The sequence below is a fragment of the Lathamus discolor genome, chromosome Z (assembly GCF_037157495.1).
Source record: "Lathamus discolor isolate bLatDis1 chromosome Z, bLatDis1.hap1, whole genome shotgun sequence".
In the NCBI taxonomy this organism is placed as follows: Eukaryota; Metazoa; Chordata; class Aves; order Psittaciformes; family Psittacidae; genus Lathamus; species Lathamus discolor.
In genome coordinates, this window is record NC_088909.1 from 98,423,404 (window position 1) to 98,444,369 (window position 20,966).

Sequence of the window (20,966 nt, forward strand, 5' to 3'; positions counted from 1 at the left end):
ATTCACAGGTCCTGAAGGAGCTGGCGAATGAAGTTGCTAAGCCACTGGCCATCGTATTTGAAAAATCATGGCAGTCAGGTGAAGTTCCCGACGCCTGGAAAAAGGGAAATATAACCCCCATTTTCAAGAAGGGGAAAATGGAAGACCTGGGGAATTACAGACCAGTCCGTCCTGCCATGAAGGAATCCTGTAAGGTTAGCATCAGCCCACCTCACAAGCGTGTCAAGGTCCCTCTGGATGGCATTCCTTCCCTCCAGCGTATCAACCGGACCACACAGCTTGGTGTCATCGGCAAACTTGCTGAGGGTGCACTCTATCCCACTGTCCATGTCGCTGACAAAGATGTTGAACAAGACCAGTTCCAACACTGATCCCTGAGGAACACCACTCATTACTGGTCTCCAGCTGGACATTGAGCCATTGACCACAACTCTTTGAGTGCGTCCATCCAGCCAGTTCTTTATGCACTGAGAGTTCCATCCATCAAATTGATGTCTCTCCAATTTAGAGACAAGGATGTGGTGTGGGACAGTGTCAAACGCTTTGCACAAGTCCAGGTAGATGACATCAACTGCTCTAACCCTGTCCATCAGTTCCATAGCCTCATAGAAGGCCGGATTTCCCCTTAGTGAAGCCATGCTGGCTGTCACCAAGCACCTTGTTGTTTTTCATGTGCCTTAGCATGCCTTCCAGGAGAATGTGCTCCAAGATTTTGCCCGGCACAGAGGTGAGACTGACGGGTCTGAAGAATTTGTTGAAGAACTAAATTTCTGATTATTTAAGTGGTCATTTTTTGTTTGTCTTTAATGCAAGGTGTGCTAAGGCAAATGCATGAACTTATTTACACATTTTACAAATTTTTAAACACTTCTATATCACATTCTTACATTATTTTTTTCCACAGAATTCAATTGTTTGAAGACAGAAATGTACAAATGATCAGCAATTCTGATTTTGTGTTTGGAGAAAACATGGTTGAGAGAGTTTTGGTAAGATCTGTAATTGCTGGCAGATGTTTTATGAAGGTTAATGTATTTATGAGTATAATTATTTTCAGATAGCAATTCTTTTTAGCTTCTCATGTTCTTTTAGAGATGTGGGTAATTATGATTCAAATGACTGTTGAGGAGAAAGTCTCTAAATATTTCCTGTAGGAGGGTTAGGCATCCATATCTTCCCCATCCAAGTATATCTTCCCCATCCAAGTACTCTAACTACTAGCTCATACTAGTATGCGCTTTTTCTCTTTTGCCCATTTTTTGATCTGAAAAAGTTGGGTTTTCCACTTAAAGTGAGACAGCCGCAAGATAAAAGAATGTGGTCCCCATCACTCTAATGGTTTTCATTGTAACCATTAAGAGGTGGGAGAAATAAGTATGCTGGATAGTGTCTATGTTGAACTAAATTGTGCATGCTGTGAGACAGCTTAATGGATCGAGTCCTGAAGGAAATTTGGACAAAAAGGTAGCTGACAAGCTGAGGAGGACTGCACCACTCAAAATGGAACTGATACTCATTTTCTAGAAGGAGAATGAAAACCGTATGCATATCTGCCAGTGAAAAAGCTTGGCCACCATAGGTCTGGGTTATGACTTATGACCAGGATTTAGCTACAAGGTAGGTGTTGAGCCACTGAGCATTGTAGGGAACCAGAAGCATTTCCTTAGACATGCCTAAGAAATTTTATGTGCAAAAACTGAAGGTCATGGAAATTTTTAATTCCTCTGCTTTGAAGTTTGCATGTTTAAACTATTCTTCTAGGGCTTAAGTGGTTAAACCAGAAATTAGCTGGTACATAAATATCTAAATCCTTCAGTGGATTTAAATCTTAATCCAGGATCCATACAAAGAGGTCATTCTTCTCAGTGGAAAAATTATATACTCATGATAATAAAATTACTTCCAGTAGAGACTGAAGTTGTATCATCTGGGTCAGTTTTTACTCTGAAGATACTGCAATTGCTGAATGATTCAGTGTTCTGTTTGGTATGAAGTAACATTGCCATTTTATTTAAATTGGAATTCTTATTTCCCCGGGGTTTTTTAGAGTCCTGAGAAGCATCCCAAGGCGTATAACAAAGCCAGTTCATACAAAGGGGAAATAACATCCACGCACATAGAACCTTGTCACATCAGTCCACAAACAAGTAAGCAAACAAGTACAGTTAGCTTTATTATTATATTTCACTGCATTTTAGAGGATATAAAATAAGTGCTGGTAAATAATTTTAATCTACTCTCAAGTTGCCAGGTCAATAGCATGCTTGCAGTCTGTGCCAAAACCTGTGTTCAGAAAGCAGCTACAGTTTGGTTTATGACATTTAAACTGGACTAACTTAAGGATGAATCATCTAAATTACTCAGGAAAGGTTAGGGTTTTACAGATTGTTACTATTTATTACAGATTGTTATTGTTTATTATTTCAAAATGCAGTGAACTTTGCAAATGCCTTTTGGACTGCATTTTTAACTACGATTTTAAGCTGCTTGTTTTTTGTGACTGCTCAGGTAGATAAATTAGACACAACTGAAGTGACAGGCCATCAGGTATGCTAGTTTTATTGTCCTGGATTTCCTTTCTTTTTCCCTACAGAAACATCTCTGTTGAAGAATGCAACACTAATTGAATCAGCAGCTGCTTGTATTTCCAAGCCAGTGGAGAAAATTCTATTAGATAAAATTGAAGTTATAACTGGAGAAGAAGCAGAACACAATGTATTACAGGTGTGTATTTCATAAAGACTAGATGGTGAGCAGTTTTGTTGTTGAAAAGAACGTTGAGATCCATTACAGATCGCAGCAAGCCGTAAATAACTTCCGTTTATATTCTGAATTTTCACTTTTTAAAGATACGCCTCTGCTAACCAATTATTCTGTAAGTTGATATTTTCTTTTTCGAATTATATCTGTTCATTTTGTAGTCCTTTTCAGTGACTGCTTCAGGATTTCATTCTGCAGTTGCATTTTATAAGCAACTATACAGCAGTAACTAAACCCTCAAAATTGAAAATAATTTGGGTAAAGACTTTTTTATCACCAGAGTATCCTGGTTAAACCATGACACAAAGTAATTAGTTTTATAGTTCATCTAAAATATTAGTTATTTTTCTGGCCCAGCATGACACACTTTACTACTCTTCACCTTAAAAACATAATGTTCTTAGGAAACAGCAATGACATATGATTTTAAAAATCTTAACATCGAACATTGCATTATTTTATCATAGAATCATAGAGTGGTTTGGGTTGGAAAGGACCTTAAGATCATGTAGTTCCAACACCTCTGCCATGGGCAGGGAAATTTTATCGTTGATTAAATCTTCTGTCTTGTCAGAACATGGAAGTTTTACTCCCTTTCTAGTAGTACTCTCTTAGTAGTGGTACTGGTATCCTGGTCTCTATAATGTTTCTAATAGGTGGGGGAATAAGACTATAGAACAGTTGCAACAAATTCAGCTGTGTTAGTGGGTATCACAGATGAAGAGTTAAGACAGATGAAATAATCGAAAAAGTAAACTGGGATTCATGCTGAATGTTTTCCATGACTAGCAGAATGTTTAGCACAGATCTGGGAGTCATTTTATTTCAAGTAATTGTGGTGATCTACCTATGTTTCTGTCTTTGTATACATGCATATGGACATGTTAAAAGCTGTATTAAAAGTTTTAAAAACATAAAGTTTTAGAACCAATAAAATTGACATTGGCTGGCAATTTTCACCATGTATTTCTTTTTCAGATCAACTGCAAGCTCTTTAAATTTAATAAGCTTTCTTTAACTTGGATTGAAAGAGGCAGAGGCTCCCTGAGGCTTAATGACACTTCTAGCAATAAACATGGAATGCTGCAGTCAAGGCTAAGTAGGAATTAAATACCAAAATTACACATACACACAAAACAGTAAATAACTTGTACTGTTGCTGGCCAGAATAAGTTTATTTCAGAATATTAACACCGAGCAGCCAGCTTTATTTAAGTCAAGTTGCTGAGAATCTTTTTAACATTGCCTTATAGAAGTTAGCTGTATTACAGACTAAGACATTGGAAATTTTTCACTCAGTTTGTACACTCATGCTTACATATGTTATTAGCTTCTGTGTATTTTTACTGCAGTGTATCATAAGCTCAGTCAACAGCCTGACAGTTTGCTCTTTGTTGATTCTGCTTTTGCAGGAGCTCCGTTTCAAGTCACTTCTGGAATGCTGTTTTTACTGTGCTGTCATTTTTTTGTACTGCATTGCATAGTTTCAGCAGATTATTTGCTTTGTATGTACTGAAAGAAGCTAACATCTTTGGGTATTTAAAAATAATAAAAAAAAATAAAAATCACCATGTCAGGCTTTAGACCAAATTAAAAATATTTATGAAAATATTAGTTGTATATAAGTGCTAGAGAAAATTGCTGCAGTAAAAATGGAGATTTCTCCAACAACTTATCATATAAACCTTTTTATTTTAGTTATGCGAAATCAAGGCAGTTTGAAACTTATTCTCAACACCCGACTCTGGGAGCAAATGGTTATAAAAAGAGCAAACAGAAAGAACCTGTGCTTCACTGCAACAGCCCAAGAGGACCACTCTGTTCAAGTATTTCTAATTCAGGTAAGCAAGAGGTAAAAGTGCCACACACATACACATTTCTTTTAGGATTCTGAAGACCTATCTGAGGCTTTGCTTTTAGCAAATGGCCTTCTGTGCTCTGTTGTGCTGTGCTTAGCTTAGCTGTTACATAGCTTTTATTATGAAATGAGCTATCCCTTGGTATTAAAAAAAAAGAAGGTGTGAAGATGGAACAGACATTTCCAGACTGTGGTTCACATACCATTAATGGAATGGATATCAGTGCCCAATTTAATGATGCTCATGTGCTCAACAACAGCAGCAGAATTCATGGTATCCTTAAATTTTATAATCACAAATATTTTTCTTTATAGTTAGGTTTTAAAATTCTTATTTATTCTGCAAAACAAAGTGCAAGTTTATTCTTACTTCTAGAAACATATTCAGGAAACGGAGGCATTCTTCAGGGGAAATAATTTTCAAGCTTTCTCTTGTAACTATAGAGAAAATAATCAACAGCTGCATATTGCAAAACACAACCAAAGTTGACATTATTTGTATTTAATTTTATTTTCTTAAGCGTGAATCTTAAATTGATTGTTTTGATTTAAAAGGACAAAATACAGCTCTTTCATTACTTTTGAAAATTTCTCAGTCTGCTTCTCTGAAAAAATGAGATTTTTTTACTGGTTTGGACTGTGTGCCTTTTATGTTCTGCAGGCAAGCTCAAAAGACATTGGATACCTGTATGCAGCAATTCATCACCGCCTTGTGGCACTGCGAAGCTTTGCTGAGCCAGAGCCAGATGCTTATCAAATAGACACAGAGTCAGAAATTGCCTTTCAGCCATTTACAAGTGATGATGAAGATGATGAAAAAATAACTCAAGTGAGCAGCAGTGCATCTGGTAAGCAGAATTTTTTCCCAGGAACACTGTAATCCTTTCAGGATATTTTCTTGTGAGCAATGAAAATTGGTTTGGTTTGGTTTGGTTTGATTTGGTTTTTTTCATGCTGAATGTAACTTTCATCTGTTACAGATACCCCTTTTCAGGTAGAAGAGGGTAATTCCTTTTCGTATTTTGACTTACTACTGTTAAAATGCGAAGCTTTGCCAGATCAGTTATCCACACATCTTTACAGCAGTGCAATACTCTTAAAGGATGAGGGTTAAGAAATTTCAATATTGTTAAGCTTTACTTAAAGTATCCTAGAGGACTGGATTCTTCAATATATTTCAGGAGAAATTACTAGAGGTATTGAGATATTGGTTGTTCCTTGAGTAAGTGAAAGCTGAGACCATTCACAACATCACTAACGGCTTGAAGCATAATAAGTTTACTAAAGTATTTATTATTAAGGTCCTTTCCAACCCTAACTATTCTATGATTCTGTTATTCTATTATGCAATGGTTAACTTCATTTAAAAAACAGGTTCTTAATCAGCTGGAACAACTACCTCACTAGGAAATTTGAAAGTCAAGATTTACACACCGGTTTTGTAAGCTTTCTTCAACATAATAAAAATGTAGGTTCCTCAAGTGGAAAATTGCGACTAAAACAAGAGATAAGGGGCAAGCTGCTAACTTCATCCTTCTCTAGAAGCTGTTAATACAGCTCACAAGGCTTGGGGCACATTTGCAGAAAGCAAGGCAGAAACATCTGTCAGACTTAAAAGCTCCTCTATCTTAACAAAGGACATTTCTGAGGCAGATTGACTTGCTTGTGCCAGGCTGCCACAGTGAATACAGGAGCTGCCTATTATGCTTGATTTTGTAATAGAAGGACTACAGCAGGCATGTTTGAGTTGTTGCTCATAGCATTAGTTTCCCTCTGCAAGTGAGAAACATACTGTCCTAGTATCATAAATCCTTCCTTTTAACAACTCTTCAACAAGAATCAAGTCATGTACAAGTAATAGCTACAAGTAACTGTTTCCTTAAGTAAACAAGTGATTTCTTTTTCCTCCACAGGCAAGTAGGTTGCAGTTTACAGTGCTTGTTCTCATTATTAGTTGTTGTTTAGCTCCATTTCAGTAGCATCCACTGCTCTAAACAAAGAACAATGGTCTTTTACAACATTTTCTCACAAATACCTTTTTCCAGTTTAGGAAATGAGAAAATTGCCAGTGCTGAGAACTCACTGGATTGCTCCCAGAAAATCAAACATTACCTTTGTAATTCCTAAATAGTGTCTGTTGACTTTATGAAGAGTTTCTGGTAACTTGAAAACTGAATAGAGCTTGATATCTTTCCAGAACTAGTGAAGATAAAAACTTTTTCGTTTTTTTAGAGAGGGAAAAAAAAAGGGGGTGGGGAAAGGGGGAAAGGTGATTTCAAAGCAGTGTAGGAGCACATATTTGCAAGTTAAAATATTTATTTTGATTTGCAGAGACTCTGATACAAATATTCAGATGGCAGCGAGCAAACAGATTCTGAGATAGGAGTGTCAGATGCTGTTTGATCTTGACCTTTTAGTTTGAGCATCTGTCCTTCATTTATGTCCATTACTGACAGCAGCTGTAACAATCTCTTTCAAGTGTGTTTTCGATGACTTCTCACATTTCCTGCTTATCTTAATCTTGTCGGTTATTCTCAGAGCCAGAAGGTTGTAATTTTACATACATTTCAGTTACTCATATCCAACTCTCACCCGCAGACATTAACATCTTACACATGCTTGTCCCTGGAACTCCAATTTCCAAAACAGGAAGGAAAATAAACCCAAGGTTTATTTACACAGGTTTTGAACAGGGTGAAGTCAATTTTAAATACCAGCACAGAAACATCCACTTGGATGCAAGAGATCAAATACTGTTTCATTTTCATGCTTCAATTTTCATTGAAGGATGTGTGTGAATAAGTCATCTTCTTTTTATCAATGTAACTCAGTTTCAGAGATTTCTTCTCCTTAACACTACATAGATGCTAAGAAGTGTAAATTCTCAGTGACTTACACTTGTTTCATTACAAGAAATACAAGATACTATGTCTGCCTTTTCTTTCATTCCATTCTGTTTTGTATAAAAAAAAAAAAAGCGCTCTTTCTTTTGTTAATATCATAAATTTCCTTCTTGTTAAACTGAACTAACACAGTCATAGATTCATAGAATAGTTAGGATTGGAAAGGACCTTAGGATCATCTAGTTCCAACCCCCCTGCCAGGGTCAGGGACACCTCACACTAAACCATGTCACCCAAGGCTCCGTCCTACCTGGCCTTGAACACCGCCAGGGATGGAGCATTCACAACTTCCCTGGGCAACCGATTCCAGTGACTCACCACCCTCACAGTAAAAAACTTCCTCCTTATATCCAGTCTAAACTTCCCCTGCTTAAGTTTTAACCCGTTACCCCTTGTCCTATCACTACAGTCCCTAGTGAACAGTCCAACCCCAGCATCCCTATAGCCCCCCTTCAGATAATGGAAGGCTGCTATGAGGTCCCCACGCAGCCTTCTCTTCTCCAGGCTGAACAGCCCCAACTTCCTCAGCCTGTCTTCATACGGGAGGTGCTCCAGTCCCCTGATCATCCTCGTGGGCCTCCTCTGGACTTGTTCCAACAGTTCCATGTCCTTTTTATGTTGAGGACACCAGAACTGCACACAATACTCCAGTTGGGGTCTCCTTCTCTGCAGGGCTGCTCTGAATCTCTTTGCCCACCCTGTACGTGTGCCTGGTATTGCTCCAACCCAGATGTAGGACCTTGCACTTGGCATGGTTGAACTTCATGAGGTTGGCATCAGCCCACCTCACAAGCGTGTCAAGGTCCCTCTGGATGGCATTCCTTCCCTCCAGCGTATCAACCAAACCACACAGATTGGTGTCATTGGCAAATTTGCTGAGGGCACACTCAATCCCACTGTCCTTGTCACTGACAATGGTGTTGAACAAGACCAGTCCCAACACCGATCCCTGAGGGACACCACTCGTTACCGGTCTCCAGCTGGACATTGAGCCATTGACCACAACTCTTTGAGTGTGGCCATCCAGCCAGTTCTTATCTACTGAGTGGTCCATCTATCAAATTGATGTCTCTCCAATTTAGAGACAAGGATATCGTGTGGGACAGTGTTGAACACTTCACACAAGTCCAGCTAGATGACATCAACTGCTCTAACCCTGTCCATCAGTTCTGTAGCCCCATCATAGAAGGCCACCAAATTGGTCACCCCTTAGTGAAGCCATGCTGGCTGTCACCAAGCACCTTGTTGTTTTTCATGTGCCTTAGCATGCCTTCCAGGAGAATGTGCTCCAAGATTTTGCGAGGCACAGAGGTGAGACTGACTGGTCTGTAGTTCCCTGGGTCACCATTTTCCCCTTCTTGAAAATGGGGGTTATATTTCCCTTTTTCCAGGCGTCGGGAACTTCACCTGACTGCCATGATCTTTCAAATATGATAGACAGTGGTTAACAACTTCATTTGCCAGCTCCTTCAGGATCCGCAGATGGATTTCGTCAGGTCCCATGGACCTGTGTATGTTCAGGTTCCTAAGATGGTCTCGAACCAGATCCTCTCCTACAGTGGCCCCAAGGTCTTCATTCTCACAGTCCCTGTGTCTGCCTTCCAAGACTTGGGTGGTGTGGTCAGAGCATTTGCCAGTGAAGACCAAGGCAAAGAATTCATTGAGAACCTCAGCCTTCTCCAACTCCAGGGTAGCCAGTTCTCCCAAGAGCTTCCGGAGAGGGCCCACACTGTCCCTAGTCTGTCTTTTATTTGCAATGTACCTATAGAATCCCTTCCTGTTACCTTTCACATCCCTAGCCAAGTTTAATTCTAACTGGGCCTTAGCTTTCCTAACCTGGTCCCTAGCTTCCCAGACAACATCCCTGTATTCTTCCCAGGCTGCCTATCCTTGTTCCCATCTTTTATAAGTTACTTTTTTTCCCACTAAGTTTCCTCAGCAGCTCCTTATCCATCCAAGGAGGTCTCCTGGCCCTGCTGCTGCACTTCTTTCTAGTCAGGATGCAGCACTCCTGAGCTTGCAGCAGGTGATCCTTGAATATCAACCAACAGTATTGAGTCCCCCTGCCCTCCAGGGCTATGTCCCATGGAACCTTACTAAGTAGGTTTCTGAAGAGGCCAAAATCTGCTCTCTTCAAGTCCATGGCAGTGAGCTTGCTGCATTCTCTTCTCACTGTCCTGACAATGTCAGACTCGACCATCTCATGATCGCTACAACCAAGGCTGCCCTGGAGCATCATATTTCCAACCAGCCCTTCCCTGTTGGTGAGCACGAGGTCAAGCATGGCACCTCTCCTTGTCAGCTTGTCTGTTACTTGCAGAAAGAAGTTTTCTTCCATGCAATCAAGGAACCTCCTGGATTGTTTGTGCTGGGCCGTACCATCCCTCCAAATGATATCAGAGTTATTGAAGTCCCCCATGAGGACAAGGGCCTGTGAACGTGAGGCTGTTCCTATCTGTCTATAGAGCGCTTCATCCAGAGAGTCCTCTTGATCAGGAGGTCTGTAACAGATCCCCACAGTAATGTCCCCTGTAGCTGTTCTCCCTTTAAGTCTGACCCACTGACTCTCTGTTAACTGATCACCTGTCCTCAGACCGAGTTCCATATTTTCCAGCCTATCCCTAACATAAATAGCAACTGGCCCTCCCTGTCTGCTGGGCCTGTCTTTTCTAAAGAGCCTGTAACCTTCCATTATAGATTCATAGAATCATAGAATAGTTAGGATAGGAAAGGACCTTAAGATCATCAACTTCAAACCCCCCTGCCATGGGCAGGGACACCTCACACTAAACCATGCCACCCAAGGCTCTGTCCTACCTGGCCTTAACACCGCCAGGGATGGAGCATTCACAGCTTCCATGGGCAACCCATTCCAGTGCCTCACCATCCTCACAGTAAAGAACTTCTTCCTTATATCCAATCTAAACTTCCCCTGTTTAAGTTTGAACCTGTTACCCCTTGTCCTATCATTACAGTCCCTAATGAAGAGTCCATCTCCAGCATCCTTGTAGGCCCCCTTCAGATACTGGAAGGTTGCTATGAAGTCTCCACTCAGCCTTCTCTTCTCCAGGGTGAAGAGCCCCAACTTCCTCAGCCTATCTTCATACGGGAGGTGCTCCAGTCCCCTGATCATCCTCGTGGCCCTCCTCTGGACTTGTTCCAACAGTTCCATGTCCTTTTTATGTTAAGGACACCAGAACTGCACACAATACTCCAGGTGAGGTCTCACAAGAGCAGAGTAGAGGGGCAGGATCACCTCCTTCGACCTGGTGGTCACGCTCCTTTTGATGCAGCCCAGGATACGGTTGGCTTTCTGGGCTGCAAGTGCACACTGCTGGCTCATGTTCATTTTCTCATCGACCAACACCCCCAAGTCCTTCTCTGCAGGGCTGCTCTGAATCTCTTCTCTGCCCAACCTGTAGCTGTGCCTGGGATTGCTCTGACCCAAGTGTAGGACCTTGCAGTTGGCATGGTTGAACTTCATAAGGTTGGCATCAGCCCACCTCATAAGTGTGTCAAGGTCCCTCTGGATGGCATCCCTTCCCTCCAGCGTATTAACTGAACCACACAGCTTGGTGTCATTGGCAAACTTGCTGAGGGTGCACTCAATCCCACTGTCTGTGTCACTGACAAAGATGTTGAACAAGACAGGTCCCAACACCGATCCCTGAGGGACACCACTCATTACTGGTCTCCAGCCAGACACTCCAGTTATAGGAGCCATCCCGCCATGTTTCTGTGATACCTATTATATCATATCCCGATAGATGTGCACACATCTGTAATTCCTCGTTTGTTCCCCATACTATGGGCGTTTGTTTAGAGGCATCTGAGCCGAGCTTCAGATAAAGCTGGCTCATTGTCTGGAGCGGCTGGAATATCTCTGCATTGCTCAGAGCATTTATTATAGGTAGTGGCAACTGATGGGGTTTGTTGGGATAGAATGATGCCACCCTCCCCCAACACATCTAGTTTAAAGCTTTCTTGACCAGCCTGGCAAGCCTTCTACCAAAACTGCTGCTTCCATTCGTTGTCATACCAGCTCCACCAGCCTCTAGTAGACCTGTCCTCCCAAATCGAGTTCCCTAGATTATGCTGTGCATTTCATAGCAGTGTAACAGACATGAAAAATTACGTAAGAATTATCTTTAGTGCTAGAGGCTGAAGAAAAAAGCAAATATGGTATATACAATAAGTGAAGCATTACAAACATTAAAGAGATCCTATATGTTTGCAAGACATTTTGGTAAGATTTTTTACACAGACGTCTTCACTATAGCATGCACAGGATGTTAGTCCTGTATATGGACAGTATAGAAGGTAGTAGAGATACTTCTGCCATTTTACAAATTCACTATAGATATTTATTCCCTTAAATTTTTAATTGAATTGCTTTACTTTGAAGTAGATTATTAATTTCACAAAGTCCACAGAGAGTAAGTTGCTGTACCTGGTATTTTTATCAGATCATATTTTACCAGTTACAGCTTGGGTATTTTCACCCAGAAATGGCTCTGTAAATCTGAGTGGCGAGAAATAGAACAGTTCATCTTCAAAGCGATTTTGAGAGTGGGTGGGATGCATAACTCTTTGTGAAGTTGTCCTGGGTTCACATGTGTAACAGTTATTTTTCTCCTTCTTAGTAGGAGGACATATTTATCTTTTCCCACTGACTACAAAGTGAGCTAACAAGATTAATCTAGACTTGACAGCAAACTTCTAGGCAGACCAAAGTAAAACAAATCTCTTTTTCGTCCTTTCATTGCTAATTCATTTCTCTAAGTATTGTAGTATATTTGCCTGCAGTTATCTTTGTAGTATCTAGCTGAAGACAGATCTGCAGAATTCTTTTTTATGCATACGAAAATTGTTCTCACTAAATACTTTAACAAAAAAGCCCAATGAAAAATGCTTGTATGACAGCATGCCCATGATGGGACCAAGAGTGCTCCTTTCTGAGGGAAATGCCACTGGCCTCAGCTGCATGACTCCTTTCATTTTAATTTCCTTGGACTTACAAAGTTTACATTCTTTGCTGTGTGGTAGATCTGCTTCAACATGCAGAACAAAGAATTACACTTAGCCAGGCTTATAGAATAGCCAAGAAGCATGGTCTTCTGGCAGGCAATGAGCTGTACCCGACCCCTGTGGATGAAGAGGACCTCGCACCCTATGGGTCTGTGTCTGTGCATGTTCTGCAATGACTAACCTGTCAAACTACTGCCACTACCTCCTCCTGCTTTGCTAACAGATCTGAACCATTGATTTGGGCTTTCCTATATGGTGGCAGACCTGTGTCGGGTATCTGTGCAGACACAAGTTCTGACTCCCTGTTTTTTAAGCACCTTGACTATAGCCGCTTACAAATTCAGCACATGGGAGTACTGAGTTGCACTGCTAATAAGCATAACTTCCACATACGGTTATTGGATATGAAGTTCTTTAATGCAGACACTGTGTAGGGTGCCCATCTCTTTCCACTGGCAGCACAAATAAAGTACCTATGCCAGCCTCAAAAAATCATCCTGACAGAACATGGATCTAGAGCCCTAACGCCTAAGTTTGCCATTAGTAGCAGCTGATAAGAAGTCACTACTTAGACCCATAAGTGACCAAGATGTCTCTGAAAATGTTACTCCTTGCTTCTGACACTTCTGAGAGATCTTCTATGTTTTGTTCACAGCCATAAGGAGATTCTGTCCTTGCTCCAAAGGAATGCATTTTATTTACATTTAGAGATAAGTCCACCATGGTGATCAGAAATAGTAGAAAGTCTTTGAAGTGCTGTAACCCCGTTAGCATTTAGAAAGAACTGTTACTCCTTGAGAGACACAAGGCATTTCTTTCACAGCGGAGTACGAAATGCCAGTCTTAGTAGAATAGCATGGGGCTGTAAGTAGTATGGTTCCCTTTCCTGATTTTGCAAGAATTTGTTAATTTGTATCCCTGAGGGGAAACAGAAGCTGGAAGAGTATGTGTGAGGGACAAGGATGACAGTGTCACCAGGCAAAGAAATGTTTTATGCATTATGCCTTATACTGCACCTCATCAATGACTCTTTTAAACCCTCTCCTAACTTCATCCTGGTAGAGGGATCTTCTCTTTTGATTGTGATGTCCTCTGTTTCCTGGCACAGAATTTTCTTTCAGAAGCTATTAGGGTGAATTCAAAGACGCTGCAGTCTAGAATTTGTTAAGTCCCAAGAGGTGTCTCCATACATAGCCATAGACCTAGAGAGAAGACTAAACTGTGCGAAGACATAGTGTGTCCCATATGAGGCCACCAAGAATTGCATGAATTTTGGAGACTACAGGTGTTGAGAACCAGACAGTGTATCACAGAAGTGCAACTTTTGTTTCATTGTAGAGACCTCTTCTAGTCCACTATAGGTGTACCTCCTGTGTTTGGCCGCATTAGGGCTTTCATCTGTTGGTGTATACCAAGATTTAAAATGTTACAAGAGGTTTTTTTAAGTAAAAAACTTTGAAAGTTCTTAAAGCAACTACTGTTCAGCAACACCACAGGAACTCCTGAAACGCTGCTATTTTTGTTTGATGTTTCTTGTTGAATAAATTCTTCTCAACCATTAAGGATTCCACTTCATAATTCTAACACATATCTGATAGGGATTAAAACTGAGGAAAACTTAAGAATTAATTCTTTGTTGGAGTCCAAGTTTCTGTATGCTTTCCAGCAGATACCAGTAACTTCTAAAGCACAGAAGAAAAGAACTCTCTGACTGGCTTTAAATGCTGCCATATCAGAAAAGAGACAGGGGGAAATAAAATCTAATATTCTGACAACTGCAAGGTCTTTCATTTCACCTGCTAGGAGTTTAAAACCATTAGTAAGTATTTAGTGGTGGCCAGATGGTAGCAGCAATTTTTAAACAGATACTGTGTTAGTCTATTTTGTATCAGGCATTAGTCAGCTGTATCTGCTTTCTGCAGATGAGTCAAATCGCAGAGATTACGCACAAAGCCACCCCTGCATAATTTATCATGGCCAATGAGTTGTTTGAAGATAGGTAGTATTTCTCAGTTTACTGAGCATATATTACCAAGTGTTCAGACAGTGTTCCCCTTATAAAGTGAGACTGTTTGCATCCCAGACACATTGTCTGACCTAAGACATCTGAATCCTTAGTCTTTATGCGCTTGTCTTTATTGACATGGGGAGTCACAGGCTTCATTCACTATTTGCATGCTCAAATATTTGTGAATAATCCTGTGTTATCTAGTTAGATATTTACCTAAACCAGGAACTGATCATATCCAAACTTTAACCTTCTGCTTCAGTATTATGAAATTCCAGATTGTTTCAACGTAATAGGCTCAAATAAGCAATATTGTTTAAAACTCTTTTTCAGATCATACTAGATGGAACCACAGGCAGTCAGTAGCCTGCTCATGACACCTACCAGAATTTACAACAGCATAGTTGAGAACTCATCTTCCCAAAATGTCTAAACTGACTCATTGAGGATGGAATCAGGTCCTGGAGGAATGAAAACAGATGCATTTTGCTTATGACTTTTAATCAGAGATTAATTTTAGGGACAGCTTAAGTTTAATACATTGAGAAAGAACTTGAGATGCACTTTTGGGGATTCTAATCAGCTGGCTTTGCACTGAGATGAGAATAACAGAATGGTTTCCAGTATTGAAGAACTGTTAGAAAGGCTTCAGATTTTAGAATTAAATCTATTCAAATGCATTATTAAACTAAGGAATTACATAGAGAATAAAAGATTTATTCATCATATTGATGGATAAAACCACATAACCATAAACTAATAATACATGTGAAGAGATTTTCATCTTTATTTAAGAGATGCAGTTTAAGAGCTTTAAACTGGGCTTCTCTGCAGACATTTATTAAAAACCGAGTGGTAGTGTTCAGCATCCTGCCTGTAGTACATGAAGCAGAACTGTGAGTGGCAGTTTAGCATGGCCAAGGTCTGTAGAAACCAGGTCTATAGAAACTAGGGATTTTTTTTCAGTTTGTTTTGAAAATATCTGGAGTTGTATACTGGTTTTAGGATTTTCTTACAGGGCAGAGAACCACGGTCTGCCTTTACAGCAGTAAACACCAACAGAATTCACCACAAAGAACTGCAAGCCAGGTCTAGGGCTTTAAAAACTATAAAAGTGTACCTGTGTGTGCTCATGAGCACCTTTTCAGTTGCACTGAAAAGCAATTGCACTGTTAATTGGCTTTTTAATACTCACAAATAAATGCATGCACAGCATAGCTGGATATCTGCATAAAATGTTTGCTCAAACATGTGAGACTACCTGAGATTACTTCTGCTTTAGCGGTAGCTATCCCAAAACAGTGTCATTCCTTGAAGTACATGAATGTTATACATCCTGATGTGTGCAATAATCCAAACAGTGCCGAAGACCTGCTCACTCTGTAAAAGGGATTGCGCAAATTACTGCCTAACCATTCTCATGAGGAATTAGTAAAATTAATTCTCTCTAATGCCACCTGTGAATTAAGACTTTCCAGATCATTCATAAGCCTGTGCACAGTACGGATGCACACACCATTTATGCTGTGTTGTCTATTCATTCTGTCAAAACATAAAGAAAACATGTCTGTAATAATTCTGCTGCCATTCTCTGCTGTCTTGTGTGCTGTTGGTTACCAAATATTGTCATCCTCAGAGCTCAAACAGTGTTCTGAAATATCTGAAGGCCTATTAATTAAGGTAATTGTAACAATTTATCATTCTTAAAAGCAGCATCACACCTGAAGAGTCAAATTACAATGTAGTTCTCCCATCTGAACATATGTATGAAGTTGGGAGACCTAACAGCTTCTTCATAATTTCTCCATGCCCTGTCAAGTGTCCAGATGAAGCTGAACTAGCATTTTAGGTTACGCTGAATCCTAAACAGCCTGCTGAAACTAGCACTTGTCTCACACTGATTTAGCATCTGGATAACAGTAAGGTGAAGTGGGACTGGAATTTTGCCTTTAGGAAAAGAGGAGTGCTTCACAACAGAGCACCTGTGTCAGACAGCAGAGCACTGGGATTCCCTTTGACTCTTCAGTTTGCCAATAACAAAAATGTGCTTTCCATAACTAGCTGTCCAGTGTGTCTCTTCTATCAGCCGCACTCCTGACCACAACAGTATTTGCATTGCTGATCTTCATATTTCATTGCTGCAACTCAGGAACAAAGCTCCACATTATAAAAATTTCATCAGTTGTAAAAGCACAGCAGCCATATGTATTTAGCAACAGGTCATGGTGATAACTTTGCCCTAGAGTTCAGCTGGCTATGCACGGAATGCAGACTTTGATTTCAAAGTCTGTTCTGATAATCAAAGCCTTCCGTGAAACAGGATTTAAGCACCTGAGTGTCATGATATTCCTCTAAATTCTACTACAGCTGTAAAATCTTTGGCAAACGGAGTGTTCAAGGGCAGGCACAACAGAACTTTTGCAGACACAGGACTTAAACTTTGTCACTTGCTCTCACAGCATAAGGAACAAGGCTTATGATTGTTCACAATAAACTATTCTGATCTGCCTCTTTCCCATGTTGTTACATATGCACAAGTATACAAACACACACACTAATGTGGACACACACATTCACTAACATGAAGCTATGTTTCCTGAAGCTGAGAAGAAAAAGAGATATTTAACTATTCTAAAGAGTTTGGATACTGCGGTAATAGAGGACATACAAACATACAAACACACGTGTTTCTTATATGAATTTTTACTCTTGAGAGCCTAATTATTTATTCTGTTTAGACTCACTGCATTAAAATTCATTGTTTCTCAAGGCAGAAGGTATGCTAATATGTGATATATTAACTCAGTTTTGAAAATGTAAAGTTTGTCATCTTAGGACATCTGGAGCAACAATTTCTATGCCTGAACAATAAACAATTTTCTTACAGCTAGTTGTGTTATTTTGTGTCTCTGTTAGAGTCTTCCACAGACAGTTCCTTCCATGCTGCAGAATTTCAAGCCTGCTTTCCTAAGGAAATGAGATTTAAACCATTGTGTACCTCATCCACCAGTGTGTCAGACCCACTTCCAGCACACTGTTCAGTTTCAGAAAAATCAGACGGGAGGTAGAAAGCTCAGATACAACTGAAGTTCTTCAAGGAAAATGGCAGTTACTGAGTGACAGAACTCAAGAGGAAGGTATCCTTTGAGGAAAAAGCTTCAGGGTAAGCTTGGTGTGAGCTTGGTATTTCCTGTGAGGCTTGTGGGGCGGAGTGGCTCATTCCTGTTTCAGAACAAGCTGCAGCATTTTCTAGGAGGGAGGAGAAAGAAACCATAGAGGGACGTACAGCTGAGATTACTATTGCTGTGGCCTGTAGAGGGTTGTATGGATGTGACCCAAATCCACATAGATGTCACACATTTTGCTGCTTGTGGAGCAATGTGTTCTTCTATGTTCTTTTCAGATGTTATCTCAAAATCTGAGAATGCAGTGCTCTGAAAGGTTACAGTAATGGTCTGTTTACCTCCTCCTCTGTGAACACAGCTAACACTGGAAGCATTATCATTTTCAACACAAAGACAGAACTATCATTTTCAGGTACCAGTAGTACTTAGGGGCATATAAAGGAGGTTTAAGGAATGCCAATGGTTGGATTAGTTAGCTATATTAACTTGTTATTAATTAAATTATCACAGAAAGGCACTACAGACTTCAATAAGGAGTAGAAATGAACACTTGTCTTAGATTGTAGGTGCACTGGGAGTAATATATATATTCTTTGGGATGAAAGAGGGCTACATTTGGTACAGTCGTGCATTGCCAGTTCTGCAGCTAGTATAATGACTTAGGTATAATTTAGCATAACATAGAAATTTTTGCAGTTACATTGTTTTATAACACAGATTATTTCACATTTACTTCATAGTTGTTTTTTTTTTTTTTAAAGTCCACTATATAACTTGAAGAATGTAGAGCTAAGAATGCCCATTTTTCTATGGATTTGTGTGTTGAAATTTACCTCATGTATTCTAACTCCTTGGTGTCTAATAGGCAATACTGAGGTGTCTGTTTCCATGAGGAATTTTGAAGTATTCCAGGTCCAAAATAAAGTTGGCTGTTGTCAGCCAAGGGTTTAAAAAGTTATTACAGTGGGAATTCACCCCTGCTCTACACTTATATCCTAGAAGAGTACCAGAGTAAAATGCCTGTGCTTATTAATTTAATTCTATATTAACAAATCTGCCCTTTAATGCACTTGTGTATGTTGCTCTGAAGTCACTGAAGATGGGGCATGAAGCATGTCATATGTCACAAACTGTGAACATGTCTCAAAGTAAGTCGAGTGTCATCTGACATGTGTCTTGTTCCTGTGTACATGTTCAAATCAAAAGATACAGGAAGGGAGAAATTAAGTAGTGTCTATCAAACATTTTGTAAGTAGATTCATTTACAAAGTAAGACTTCTTTCTGAGAACCCCGGATGAATCACTTCACACTCCATGCCTCAGGTCTGCTTCCAGCACATTAGAATGTCATTTACTGTTTTGAATTTACATTTTAGAATATATATTTAATACGTTATGCTTATAATGCTTGCTGTGGTCATTAATTCAGAAGATCTTGCATAGCCTCAGAGTAGAATACTGCTGCTCCACATCCAAGCTTGCCTTAGTGGTTGATGCTGATTTGTTTTTCAAAGAAAGATCAAACCAGTTGAAAGAGGCAATACATGAAGCACAGAATACTAAAGGAGCAGATATAACGTCAAATAAGCTATAAAACATTCATAACAGCTGTAAATTTTCAAAACCTCTTATATCCCTTTCGTCTCCAGGAACTTGTATTACCTACTGTTTTGTGCAATCCAAAAGTTAATTGTTATACAGAATGAGGCATTTTCTGATTAGCAAGGGAATTAGTTGTGTTTAATTACTCCTCTGGTAATCTGGTTTATGGTGGTTTCCTTCAAGGCTAAGCTAATCAGTAGATAGAAAATCCTCCTACCCGTCAGTGAAGACCAGGTGGAATTCTTATACAAGAGTAGGGAAGGGCTGGAAGGCTTCAGCTACTCTCATTTCATAAGACTCTTAGCAAAGCACTGTAGAAGGGTGCTGCACTGACAGGTAAAAGCCGCTGCTCCAATCCCTGCCCACAGAGACAGGCCGAGACTTCCCGAAGGGAAAGCACAGGCACAGGGTGAGTAATGAGACAAACATGTGTAAACAGGCTTTCAGTGCAGCAGTGCTGTCTCTCTGGAAGCCAGTGCCTGAGAAGGCACTTATTATTAATGATGTAAAAACCCCACATTAAAAAGTAATCTAGATCGATTATTTATTTGGTGGGTTTTTTACCCGGGCTTGCCAAACACACTCACATGTCCTCACAGTGCTGCTGCACAGGTCTCTCCCAGAAGAAATGCTTTCATAATATTGCCTTTTACTGTGCTTCCTCAGACATTGCCATCAATACAGTAAGGCCAGAATAGTCACAAATAAAGAAATGGGCTTCTCAAACGACATGTTTCTCTTAGTAATTTTAAAACACAAAACCTGTTGTGTTTTTCTAACTTTCAAAGGCCTTTTCCTCAGAGTATTGCTCTCTACAACTACCTGAAAGGAGGCTGTAGTGAGGCGAGGGTCAGTCTCTTCTCCCAAGTAACATGATGGGACAAGAGGCAACAGCCTCACACTGCTCCAAGGAGGGTTTAGATTTGGTATTAGAAAAATTTTCTTCACAGAGAGGGTGCTCAGGCATTGGAGCAGGCTGCCCAGGGCAGTGGTGGAACCGCCATCCCTGGAAGTGTTCAGAAACCATGTAGATGAGGTCCTCAGTGACGTGGTTTAGCTATGGACTTGGCAGTGCTGGGGCCAAGGCTGCACTTGACCTTAAAGGCCTTTTCCAACCTGTGATTTGAGACAAGTTCTGTGATTCAGTCCGATTTAAGCCAGGTTCCCAGGGAGACACCGTACTGAGGCCCACCTCAGTGTTCCCCTTGTCTCCCCATCAGCTAGAACAGAGGACGACATCTGCCTTCAACGTGCGCACACTGCCAGCGTACCAGAAAGCCGAGTGCAGGGCGGACGGGCGCAGCCGGCATCCCCCCGTGTCGGTGGAGCCGAGGCATCCCCTGCGGGGGCCCGGCCCCTCCGCAGCTCTGGTGGCGCCAGACGCGAAAGCCGCACACCGGCCTACGTGCGCCGGGCCCCGTCCCGCCCGCCGGACGCCGAGAAAGGGGAGGAGGGGGGAAGGGGTTAGGGGGGAGTAACAGCAGCGTGTCCGGCGCATGCGCAGTTCTGAGCGCCGGGAGAAGCCGGCGAGCGGCAGAGCCCCAGGCGCGCGCTGCGCCCGGCCCCTGCCTCCGGCCGGCGCGGCTCCCGCGGAAGCGCGCATGAGCTCTGGGCGCCCCGCCGCCCCGGCCCCGCCCCGGCCCCGCCCCGGCGGAGGGGCGGCGGGTGTTCTGGCGGCGCTC

At 41.0% G+C, this 20,966-nt stretch overlaps 1 protein-coding gene across 2 annotated transcripts in view; it reads left to right on the plus strand.

Moving 5' to 3' along the window:
* RANBP3L (RAN binding protein 3 like) overlaps window positions 1-17,447 on the plus strand; it is a 37,305-nt gene extending 19,858 nt beyond the window's left edge. Inside the window, exons 9-15 of one of the 2 annotated variants that reach the window (XM_065662939.1) lie at window positions 905-989; window positions 2,048-2,147; window positions 2,594-2,724; window positions 3,739-3,859; window positions 4,459-4,601; window positions 5,280-5,466; window positions 14,891-17,447. In XM_065662939.1, the coding sequence (XP_065519011.1) occupies window positions 905-989; window positions 2,048-2,147; window positions 2,594-2,724; window positions 3,739-3,859; window positions 4,459-4,601; window positions 5,280-5,466; window positions 14,891-14,934 (811 nt within the window). In that variant the 3' untranslated portion in view covers window positions 14,935-17,447. Of the gene's footprint in view, window positions 1-904; window positions 990-2,047; window positions 2,148-2,593; window positions 2,725-3,738; window positions 3,860-4,458; window positions 4,602-5,279; window positions 5,467-10,591; window positions 10,648-14,890 lie in introns of those variants that run through there. The other variant, XM_065662940.1, reaches the window with a different exon arrangement.
* Window positions 17,448-20,966: the final 3,519 nt, after the last annotated feature.